General features: G+C 37.7%; 2 protein-coding genes across 3 annotated transcripts in view; one reads left to right on the top strand and one right to left on the bottom strand.

Annotated features, from left to right (window-relative positions):
- Window positions 1-799: 799 nt before the first annotated feature.
- Window positions 800-6,507, bottom strand: elof1 (ELF1 homolog, elongation factor 1). Its single transcript, XM_034127134.1, has 4 exons — window positions 6,424-6,507; window positions 4,999-5,130; window positions 3,634-3,704; window positions 800-2,627 (listed from the first exon to the last, which is right to left on the bottom strand). Exons 2-4 carry the CDS (start codon window positions 5,112-5,114, stop codon window positions 2,563-2,565), a joined length of 252 nt encoding a protein of 83 aa, XP_033983025.1. The 5' UTR covers window positions 5,115-5,130; window positions 6,424-6,507; the 3' UTR covers window positions 800-2,562.
- Window positions 6,508-7,391: 884 nt separating this feature from the next.
- The window catches only part of tmem205 (transmembrane protein 205), a 5,205-nt gene continuing 741 nt past the window's right edge, over window positions 7,392-11,855 (top strand). The window contains exons 1-5 of one of the 2 annotated variants that reach the window (XM_034127020.1): window positions 7,435-7,492; window positions 8,168-8,239; window positions 9,212-9,320; window positions 10,204-10,367; window positions 10,866-11,425. In XM_034127020.1, coding sequence (XP_033982911.1) covers window positions 9,221-9,320; window positions 10,204-10,367; window positions 10,866-11,168 — 567 coding nt within the window. In that variant the 5' untranslated portion in view covers window positions 7,435-7,492; window positions 8,168-8,239; window positions 9,212-9,220 and the 3' untranslated portion in view covers window positions 11,169-11,425. Of the gene's footprint in view, window positions 7,493-8,167; window positions 8,240-9,211; window positions 9,321-10,203; window positions 10,368-10,865; window positions 11,426-11,855 lie in introns of both variants that reach the window. The other variant, XM_034127019.1, reaches the window with a different exon arrangement.

Below are 11,855 nucleotides of genomic sequence, written 5' to 3'. Positions count from 1 at the left end.
TTAGCGGTGGTGATGTGAAGTCATGTGACCAAGCTGTAGTTCCTTTATAGCCCAACATTAGCCACCTTTAGCTTAGCGGTGGTGATGTGAAGTCATGTGACCAAGCTGTAGTTCCTTTATAGCCCAACATTAGCCACCTTTAGCTTAGCGGTGGTGATGTGAAGTCATGTGACCAAGCTGTAGTTCCTTTATAGCCCAACATTAGCCACCTTTAGCTTAGCGGTGGTGACGTGAAGTCATGTGACCAAGCTGTAGTTCCTTTATAGCCCAACATTAGCCGCCTTTAGCTTAGCGGTGTTGAATCTAAGTCATGTGACCGTGCTGTAGTTCCTTTATAGCCTAACGTTAGCTTTTTACTTCAAAAATCCTAAAGTGTTGTCTTAATGTGTGGAGGTTATCCTGCTGAACAACATAAACGATTGTTGGCTACACATCTTATTTCCTGCCAAATCCAATAGGAAAATCCCATTGGCTTTTCATCGAGGTAGCCCTTTGCTATGCTAACTTCCTGTTCGGCCTACAAAACTCCTCATCCCTGCATCGCTCTATTCGACATTTTACAAACTACTTTTCCCTATCTTTCCCAATCAATTGTTGAGAATTCAAAGCTCCTTGAAGAGGAAACAAGCGGCCGAGTTGGTGCTATTGAACTTTGACCCCGTTGGAACCGAGTCCTCGTCGACATTGGAGCTCCGCGGGGATTTTTTTTTACACATTTTCGGGGTCCGCAGATTGACCTGGAGGACTCGTAGCTTCTTTTTGTTTTCTGTCATGTTCACAGGCCTGCCAGATCACGCCATTTTTTTTTTTTAAACAGGGATAATTTCCATGGCTTTGTGTGCAGTTTGATAAGGGGACAATGCTTTTATAAAGTGAAAGAGCAGAAGTAGGTGTTGTGAAATATAGTTTGAAGTCAGGTTAGTCACTACTAGTAGATTTTGTCCTGTTGTTTCCTCCATCTTTTACTGAATTTCCCTCCGTCAACTTTAGTGCTGTTGCACTTTACCCAGCTTCACATTAAATTAAACAAGTACATTTGATCAGATATTGTATTTAAATTGGAGGTACTTTACTTGAGTATTTACCTCTTATACTTCTACTACACTGCCATATAGATAGCCACATATATTCAGGGTTCTTACAGTTTAAGAAAAGTTAGATTTAAGACTTGTTTTAATGCCAATCAGAATGAAATGTACAATAATTTAGCATTTGCGATTCCACTGACTTTAATCCTATCATGCCAATATCTATTTTAGTTATAGTTACTTTAAAATATAAGACTTTAAAATTGAGGTCATAGAATAAGTTGTAAGTATAGATAACAATATTGTCGTATTAAACTCACTATGGCAATTTTTCTTGGGCAGTATTTCTACCTACTTTTTCCTGAGCAACATCTTAAAGGCAGGTCTTATAATGTGGTATTTTTCCATTAGCGTATTGCTACTTGTACTAAAGTAAAGTACCTTTAATTGCCAAGTGAATCATGCACAATATAAAAACTGTTAACCCACCGAATGTCATGAATGTAATAACACTAGCTGTTCTGGGGTTCATTTTCAACACATTAGAAGTAAAAGAAAAGTGCATTTACAAAGTGACTGATAAGGCTGAGGCACTTGTGATCTAGAGTTACAACATAAAGCAGTTTAATGTGAAATATTTACATTTATTGGCTTTGAAATACTGTCAGAAAATGTAGATTAGAGCTCTTGAATTCAGCATCAAAGTGTGCCCTCTAGTGGAGGAAACGCACATGTACACTTACTGTATTTTTTATTTATCAAACATTCCCTTTGTTCCCTTGAATGTAGTTTTTTAGTTCTGTCCAACATTTTAAGTAACTTTCTAGTAACATTTCACCTTAATGTGAAGGCTTTGTTTCAACGTTGTTTAAATGTTACACTTTTTCTAACTTCTTGATTTTTCGACTTGTACGCGTTTCACTAAACATGACATTTGTGCAATAAAAAACACTTGAAAACAGTTTTGATTACATTTTCTTAGTTATTACCTAAAAATACACAGAAGGTAGTGTAATACAAAGTACATAATTGTGATGTATGTACTTATAAACAGGTAAAAACACAAAAACTTGGTAAAGATTTGGCATTTAACGGAGTTGAAAACTAAAAAAACTACTTTCACAAAAAGTAACACAATTCTGTTTCATAAACATACTTATTACAACGACTAAAATAATAAAAAATAAAGGCGTGGAATGTTTTACGCTGGAGGGAATTTCAGTCATTTACATTTAAAACATACATTTTGAGTCCAGAAAAAGGGAAAAATCGTGATCTAATTGTTAAAAAAACACAACACATTTCTTCCTAATCTAATCATTGACGTATGAAAACTATAACACAAAATGGCGGCCCTCTGTCCCAGCCAGAGGGACGTGTGATGCTCAGCCACACTGTAGCAAAATTGGCCAAACAAAGCAAAATAAAATAACGCTTCAATTGTTTGATCTTGCTACATCGTGCTAAGCTCATTAATGCACCAATCACAGGGGTGGAATGTAAAAGAGAAGGTGAGGTAAAAAGGAAATCGGGACTATTGATTGGCTGCTTCACAAGCGTCGATCCAATCACTGTAAACGTCCACCGCTTCGGAAAGATCTGAAGAGTAAATGTTAAGGATAAAGTATTCCAAACACGTGTTTCTCTGCCTTAAACCTGACTTTCTTTGTTTTCTCATTTCACAAACATTACCATATTGTTAAAACAAAGATACAAGCACACAGGACCAAAAACAATCCTACCCGGCGACTGTAATGTTCATATAGTGTCGAAATATACAGATAAATGTGTTCTGTGAAATCTCATGTGAACGCCCAATTGAGACCAATTTGGAAAGTCGGCAAAAGTTACTCATAATAATACAAAACTCTTTACCGTGATATTACTTTGAGGCGGTTATAGTTTTACGAATCCCACCCGAGATGGATTGATTTTAATAAACTTTAATTAAATGACGTATTACACATCAATTTATTTCTCACATGTAATTTGTAATATGGTGAAGGTTGTATCTGTTAGTTGCTATCTACGTAAAGTGACTTGTATTATTTAAAAAAAAATAGTTATTAGTGAAGAGCCTTGTGGTTACAGCAACATAAACGCAATATCCACTGTGTTGAATTTTACACCCATACATCCCTGCCCCCAATTTGAACAAACAAAACAAAAATGTCATTTATTTAGTTGGTTATTCGTTTTGTTCAAACAGCTAAGATAAGACTGTATTCATCCCGAAGGAAATTGTTGATCCAGAGTTACAACAATACAATAAACACAGCAGCATGATAATAAAACTGTAAACTAACAGAGCAGCAAAAAGAGCACTTAAATATCTACAGGACACATCATTAAAGTAAATATTAACAGTATTTAGTAGAGCAAAAAAAAGGTAGTGTCAGATACGTTATTTCACGTTATCATAGAACATTATTAATAATAATAATATTGCACATGTTATATAGCAGCGAGTGTTTTGTAATGATGCTATGAATGATTTCCCAAAGTTGTAACATTTCCCAACAATTCAAAGGAGCACCTGAACGCACCATGAGTCATAACAAATAGTAACACATGATTTTAAAGTGTGTTGTTTGTTAAAGGATACAGGTGATAGGAGTCTGGAACTCCTCCAAGCAAACGCTGCAGGATATAATTCCCGTGTTGCGCGTTCGTTCCCTAGAAAGACAGTTAGTAGTTAGTAAAGTTGTATCAAGTTCGGCCAAAACTAAAAGGTACCATGGGGTCAGATTAGAATTTTCCAAAGGGGGGTTCGTTTAGCACAGGGGTGGGGAACCTCCGGCCTCAGGGCCATATACGGTCCGCGAGACCATTTGATACGACCCTCGAGGTAATTTATAAACACACGCAGCGTAACGTGTCATCGCGTGGTATATCTCACGTCACGTCTTCAATATGAAACATTACATTACATGTTACTTGTTAGACGCTTTTATTCAAAGCGACTTACATACATTCAGTACTGTGGGCAATCCCCACAGGAGCAATTTGGGGTGAAGTGTCTCAGGGACACAACGACATGCTGACTGCAGCGGGGTTTGAATCAGTGCCCCCGTGATCCGAAGATCAGCGCACTAACCACTGAGCCACAACCTCCCTGGAGACCGTAAGTGTCACTGTCATTGATAGCAGCGAACTTAATATGGCGAGTATTAATAAGAGAAAGGTGGATGCAGAACTCTCCAGGAGGAACGGACAAATGATGATGTTCACCTGGTTCTGCTGTGTGAGTTTCTGTTGTGTTCACTCATGGTGCAGATTAGTATCCAGTGTTCCTCAGTTTGTTGCATTTAAGTTTTCATTACATTCCTGGAATTCAAGGTACCTGCTATGAGAGTCTGCAGTTTGGTCCTTACGCCTTTTACACACTCTCTCCAAAGCATAACATAAAAACTTTGAAAATAAAACAGAAAGATATCTGGATCAAGAGGTTTCTTTGCACAGCATGAAAGAAAGGTGAAACGAATGGGCTGTGATTTTAGTTTTTTTTTTAGCAGAGGTTGAGTTCAATCATTTGTACGGCCCTGGGAGGATGTTGTGAAAATTGAAATGGCCCTTGAGAGGAAAAAGGTTCCCCACCCCTGGTTTAGCATGAAACACTTGAAATAACTAAAGGATAAGTTAAAAAAGAAAGTGGAAAGTAAGTGAGGTCAAAGAAAACTATTTCTGCTAAAAAGTCAGCAATGATTGAGTCAGAGCTAAACATTTCAGATGTGTGTATCTCACACGGCACTGTCACTTTAATTCATGTACCTTTGCTTTTAAATGAGTGTTTTTAAATGCCATTTTTTAATATAATGTCTTTCATTGTTCTAAAGCACTTTGAATTGCCTTGTGTTGAAAGTTGCTTTATAAATAAACGTGCCTTGCCTTGTAAATAATAGAAGTATCTTAGTGATGTTTCTCATGTTTCTCTCCATTCCTCTGTTTTGGTTGTTTTTTAGTTACTTACATTTTAACATCACAGGATTTCTCGTGGTTGCAGAAGGGGCAGGTGAACTGGACGTCCAGGTTCCCGGTCATTTTCTTCTTGGGAGGAGGCTTTCTCTTCGACTTCCTGCGCCCCATTTCTAATGCTGTTTATCTGCAGTGAAACACACAAAAAGAAATGTTGAATTATAGTTCCTTTAGCTTTCCAAGAGGCCAAAGCACTCAAGTGTTTCATGTGCAAACCTGTGTGTTTGATGTTGAACTATTGTGAATTTCCATTGCCAAGTATTGCACTGTGGGTGGGAACAGGATTTATTTGACTTGTTTAAGATAAGATAAGATAAAATTGACCTTTATTAATCCCTGTGTGTTCAGTAGTTTAGCAGCAACAGGGTGAGATTGAAAAACAGGACAGCACAGAGTCACACAAGATGAATACAATTAAAATTATATACAGGTAAGTAACTGTTAAAATAAGAAATGAATTAAATGAACATTTATACATATTTGAGTCCGGATTGTTAAATATATTGACATGTATATGTGCTGGTAAAAAGTTATTGTGAAAGGTTTACCAAACATACAACTAAACCATATCAATATAGACAGTTTTAAGCCACAACGAACATAGTGTGTTATGCCCTGTCATTTCTACATAGCATTTTTGTTCGAAGGATTCATTTTCAGATCAAATCTCAGTCGTATTTGAGTACAACAGTCGAAAGCTACTTGATGATACTATATTAACAGTCTAATAATGCCATATACAGTGTATATAATAATATACCACTTACAGAGTTGTTTAAATTGTTTACTAAGTATATTTTTCTGACAATACTTCTGTCTTCTTTGCTTACTTAAGTAACGTTTACTTCTTGTTACTTTTACTTGTAATTAAGTATTTTAACATTATATTTTTGGGAACTTTTACTTATGTATAGGACCTGAATACTTCTTCCACCACTGTAGATTTTTTTTTAAATGATCCACACATCATTTTTTTAGGATAACAGCTTGCTTTTATGCTCATCAGCCTCATGCAAATATGTGCAGTATTGTTATGGAAAATGGAAAGCTGTGCAGATTGTAAGAGGTAGCTTATGTGTACAGATGTGCAAAAATGTCTCTAGCTATTGTAACGGATTATATTTTAAAGTAACCCTCCCAACAGTGCATTTATTACAGCCACTTTCTCCATTTACCGTACAAATATCGGCCAAAAAAAACTACGGTGAACAGGATCAGGAAAAAAACATTGAAGCGCCAAAAAGCTACAAGCTAAGAAAGCTAACTCGCTAGCATTGACTAACCTCTGGGAGGAGACACTCTGTGACTAAATAAGAAGCTTATAATAAACGACTTTGCTTGTAATAACTACGTGAGTGTTTGGTGTGTTGTTGGTTGTGTTATTTCTTATTTCGGGATGTGTGAGTGTTGTTTTTCTCACCAAAAGGATGTCTTGTAACGGAGGATGCTCTGTATTCAATTTCATCCGGGTACTACGCGTCATCTCTTTGGGACTGCGTCTGATTGGTTACTGGGAGATCATGACCGGTTTTGATTGGCTCTTTAAAAAAGTTGACTGACAGCGTTGGTATCCAATAGTGGATCATGATTTATAAATTAACTCCCGCCTCCATTGATGATGCAAACCATTACATATTTAGAGATAGATAGATAGATAGATAGATAGATAGATAGATAGATAGATAGATAGATAGATAGATAGATAGATAGATAGATAGATAGATAGATAGATAGATAGATAGATAGATAGATAGATAGATAGATAGATAGATAGATAGATAGATAGATAGATGGATGGATAGATAGATAGATAGATAGATAGATAGATAGATAGATAGATAGATAGATAGATAGATAGATAGATAGATAGATAGATAGATAGATACTTTATTGATCCCAATTTGGGAAATGTTTGCGTTGCAGCAGCATAAAAAAAAGGCAATGTACATAAGAGAAATTGAGACACAAGAAATAAACAGTCCAAAATATTTCTGAAATAGAAATAACATAGCATTAAAAAGTAAAAAAAAAAAGATAGATTAAATGATATGTGCCAATTGAAACATGTACATATAATCCAGTTGATGGCGCTCTTGAATGTCATATTAATTTAAATGTTCGATGCACAATTTGTTTGTAATTGTCTTTTAATATTTCCCTTTCCTTGCTCTTCACATGTGTTTGAAGCACATCAATGTGTTGCTATTTACTTGTTTTGGGGGTTTTGTACAGTATTTATATATTAATAATTCTTGGTAAGAAAGTAAAACCAACGGGAGGGTCAGACTGTGAAAGTAAAAATTCACTACAAACTCGATGATTGGTCGAAATGATATGAAATATGAATTCTAAAGGATCTCATTGGCCCGTGTCGTATCAAGGGGCGGGGCTTAATGGCAACAACATGAGAGAGGAAGTGTCTCGGCTGAACTTTGTCACATAGCTATTCATTTAGCCTTCATAATTACAGACTATCAAAGTAAAGAAAGGTAAGTGCAAGTGTTTGCAATGTTTAGTGAGTAACTGTTCTGCTAAGTTCTATCTTAGGTCGACTTAAAACGTGCTAAAGCTACTTAGCTTGTCAGTTGCAGCTACAGACACTGCTTTTCTTTAGTGCATTTCCTTTTATCACCGAATACTGTAACGTTGTTGCTTCTGGGATGCATTTATAAAGCGTGCATGCATATATTCGGAAATGCAGTGGTGTTATATAATATAATATAATGGTGTTTAAACTTCTACTGAACTACAACTCAAAGACATTTCATTTTTTTATATATCTCACAGCTTTACTTACTTTTATAATGTTTCATTAAAACAACATGATATTAAATGTTATGGTAATGAATCCTTAAAGATGAAACCAGTGGAATAACTGTTTCATGTAGAAAAATGTCCACTATTAACACTCTAATAATGTCATTTATATTATAAAATATCACATATTGAAGACATTTTCCTGCAGAATGAGTACTTTTACTTTGTGATACTTAAGTACATGTTGCTGTTAATACTTCTACTTTAACCTAAGTGAGGTTTTAAACACATTACTTTTACTTGTAATGGAGTATTTGGACATCAATGTATTGGTACTTTTACTAAAGGATCTGAATACCTCTTCCACCTCTGACTAAATGTATTTTCTGTGCGCTGTTATCTCGCAGTTTCATGTCTGCTGAGCGCGAGGACTTTATCTCTTTGGCCCAGATCCTAGTGTTACACCAACCCAAAAAAAAGCATGTGACGTTGTATCTTTCATTTGAAAACGGCTTGACTTATTGGCGTATACACATGTTTTTGAAGTTATGGTATTTTCACAATTCTAGTATAGAAAATGTAACCTTAAGTTGTAAAATAATGGTTAAATACTTTTGTCATATACTCTATTATGCATTGTTTGGGAGGTCATTTTAGGCATATATATTTTAATGGGTTTCCTATTATAATTATTTTTGTTAACAACTTCAACAACATTGATGCATTATTATTGTTTTTGCAGGAAGCACATTTCTTTAGAAAAAGCAAGGTGATTGGTACACCCATGGGGCAAAAAGCAGTGTAAACACAAGGAGTATAGACTAACTAACCTATGTATATATATTGTGTCGTAGCTTCCTTCCTTGTTTATCTATCAAGCCACTAGACGCCTTAAACCAGGGGTGTCGAACTCAATTTCATCACGGGCCACATCAGCATTATGGTTGCACTCAAAGGGCCGGTTGTAACTTTAAGACTATATCATTAATTAATATAACTTCATAATTAACTACGTCTGAAAGCAGAAGTCTAGAGCAAATAATTGCAAGTCTCTTCAGTAAGAATGTCACAATATGATTTTAAAAGAAAAGCCACATTCTGGAAAAACATTGATTGTGACATTTTGAAAAAGAGAAGTGACATTTTGAAAAAAAAATCTATTTATGAGGAAAAAGGCTAATTCTAAGAAAAAAGGCATATTTGGACAAAAAAAGTCAAATTCTGAGAAAAAGTCACATTTGAGATGCATTGTGGGACATGTCGTTTATGGGCAACGTGCTTCTGTAAAGTAGCATGTAACCGTATAATAAACATATTATATTCTTTGCAAGCTCTTGTGGGGCCACATAAAATGAAGTCGCGGGCCGGATTTGGCCCCCGGGCCTTGAGTTTGACACCCCTGCCTTAAACAGACATGTTACTGCCTCTAACATATTGTACATATTTTGCAGAGTGACACCATGGCTGCAGAGGGGGAGCCATCAGATTTGGTGAAGGTGCTTCACCTCCTGCTGCTCTCTTTCTCCTGGGGGATGCAGGCCTGGGTCTCCTTCATCGCAGGTGAGAGCACAAGCAGAAAGGATATCTGCAACATAAGTACTCTTTGTTTTTCTGACTCCTCAAGGATTCAAGGCTTGTATTGTCATGTGTACAAAGCTACAGTGTAGTTATGACAATGAACATCTTAGGTCACAGACTCCTCCAACAGAGCAACACAATAAAACAGATAATAGTGCTAGTTGAGCCTTGCAGGTGGGGGTGCTGCAGCCCCCTCAGCACCACCCCTTCCCGCGTCCACTCGCGATGTCTCGCAGACCCCACGCAGCAAGCAGGAAATGAACCCAGCTCACACTGTCCCCTCCTCGCAGCAGCGAGCCGCGCAACGTCCCGCCAACACGGCACCCAGACCCCACGCAGCATTCTCATCTGTTTGTCCTTACTGGTGTCATTTTCTGGTTGCTAACAAACGCCATTGTAACACATAATCACTGATGTTCCGCTGTAACGGTGGTGGACTCATCAGAACAGAGTGGGCGAGCTGACCAATCAGAGCACAGCGGGCTCATAGGGAGGGGGGGGGGGGGGCAGGAGCTCCAACAAGCTGTTTAGGACAGAGAGTGAATACACATACTATACAGAGATGCTGTATGAGAAAACAATGTGAGTTTGGAAAATTGAACAATGTAAATCTATTCTAGTATACCTCAACAATGGAATTATGATCAGTAGAAATGGCCATGACATGGGACCTTTAAAGTATTAGGGGCAACGTGTTTGTGCCAATAAGGAAATACATGGAGAGAAGAGGCAGGAATGTCCTCAGGCATTATTCATTCTTTCTTCCAGTTCTTTTTATAAACCTTACCTCAAAGTATTTTTACTACAGTGAGACTTTAAAGCCTCATCCTTTCTGAGAAAAGTGTGTGTGTGTGTGTGTGTGCAGGTTTTGTGTTGCGGATGAAGGTGGCGCGGCACACCTTCGGCCTGGTGCAGAGTAAACTGTTCCCGGTGTATTTCTACTTCCTGCTGGGCAGCAACGTGCTCAGCCTGGCTCTGTTCGCTGTGTTTCATCCCAGAGAGACGATGGACTGGCGTCACAGTGTGCAGGTAACACCTCACACCTGTTCATACAATATTACAACAGAATTAAGAATACTTCATTTGTCCCGGGGGGGGAATTGGGTTATATGATATTATTTTAATAAACACAAGAAGTAAAATAAAAAATGTGCATTGAGAGATGAAATACAAATATTTATACAAACTTAAGAAGAAGTTAAAATTGCAGTTTTACGATATAATATATAGTAAAATTGTAATATATATATATAATATGTAAAATCGTGAATATTGCGATACATACAGTGCTATATTAGTATAAACAAGGATGTTAAAGATTAAAACCACATAATGGCTTGCATTGTACTGTACAGCGTAATACGTAATAAATTAACAAATAAAATAAGTATTACACTTAATAATTGCAACATTTTGTACAGCCTTAATATTGCACATTGTAAGAGAGTTAGTAAATACAAATGTTTTCACAATATCTGCAAGTAAATCCTCCCCATCCTTCATACGTTGTCTCTTTGTGTCCGGCAGATGCTTCTGTTCTTCGTGGCTGTGGTCACGACGGCTCTGAACGGGCAGTGGTTCGGTCCGGCTTCCACAGAGGTGATGTTCCAGATGCGGGCGGTGGAGGAGGAGCACGGCCTGGGGAACCAGATCGGGCTGAGCAGCCAGAAGGAGGAGTACACTAAACTCAGAGAGAAGGACCCCAAGTACAAAGCCTTCAAACGCTCCTTCGGGAAATACCACGGGATGTCCATGCTCTGCAACCTGATCGGGTTCCTCTGCACCACCAGCAACCTGATCTACACCGCGCTCAACCTGTCCACCATTTAGAGGAGAGTAGATCCACCATGAATGGACTTTTGTATGGTTCAAAATAGCCAAACATTAAAGTTTAAAGACATCATGTTCATGTAGTTGCATAGAATATTTTATTACTTGCTGTCCCAACTGTCCTGATGAGGGAGGATGGGTTCTTTGCCATTGAGTTGCAAAAAAATACACTATTTTTGATCACTTCAAAATGGGTCCAGCTGCGGAGCTCCAGGCTGGGGCCCACCTCCTCTGTAGGACCATTATGTTAGCTTAAAGTGGACCTATCATGGTATATTTAAATGATATATTGTAGGGCCATACCTATATAAGGTATATTTATACGTTTCTGTTTTCAAAATACCAAACAGATCATGCATTTTAGCCATGCCTCATTTCGCTCAATTTGCACTTTTTTCAGCAAGGGCTGATTCTGTGAGAACAGCACCACCTACTGGCCTGGTATATGTACTACAGCGTCTCCAGCACTTTCGAACGGCAATGGCCGTGGCTGTCTCCTCCTGATTGGTGGAGTTGGCCCAATAGCCGTAGCGCCACCGTCCTGACATCAGGACAGTGTTCAAATCTGGATCAGTTTTTATTAGATCCGTTGCAGCCCCTTTTTTAGAGATTTGGGTATGGAGGAAAATAGAGAGGGTTGTGTTTTCTGACACTTGGTGAGTTCCCTGGAACACCGGGGACACATAT

The sequence above is a fragment of the Trematomus bernacchii genome, unplaced genomic scaffold, assembly GCF_902827165.1.
Source record: "Trematomus bernacchii unplaced genomic scaffold, fTreBer1.1, whole genome shotgun sequence".
NCBI lineage: Eukaryota > Metazoa > Chordata > Actinopteri > Perciformes > Nototheniidae > Trematomus > Trematomus bernacchii.
Note: the sequence above shows the minus strand (reverse complement) of the source record. Positions and strands in the feature narration are given on the sequence as shown.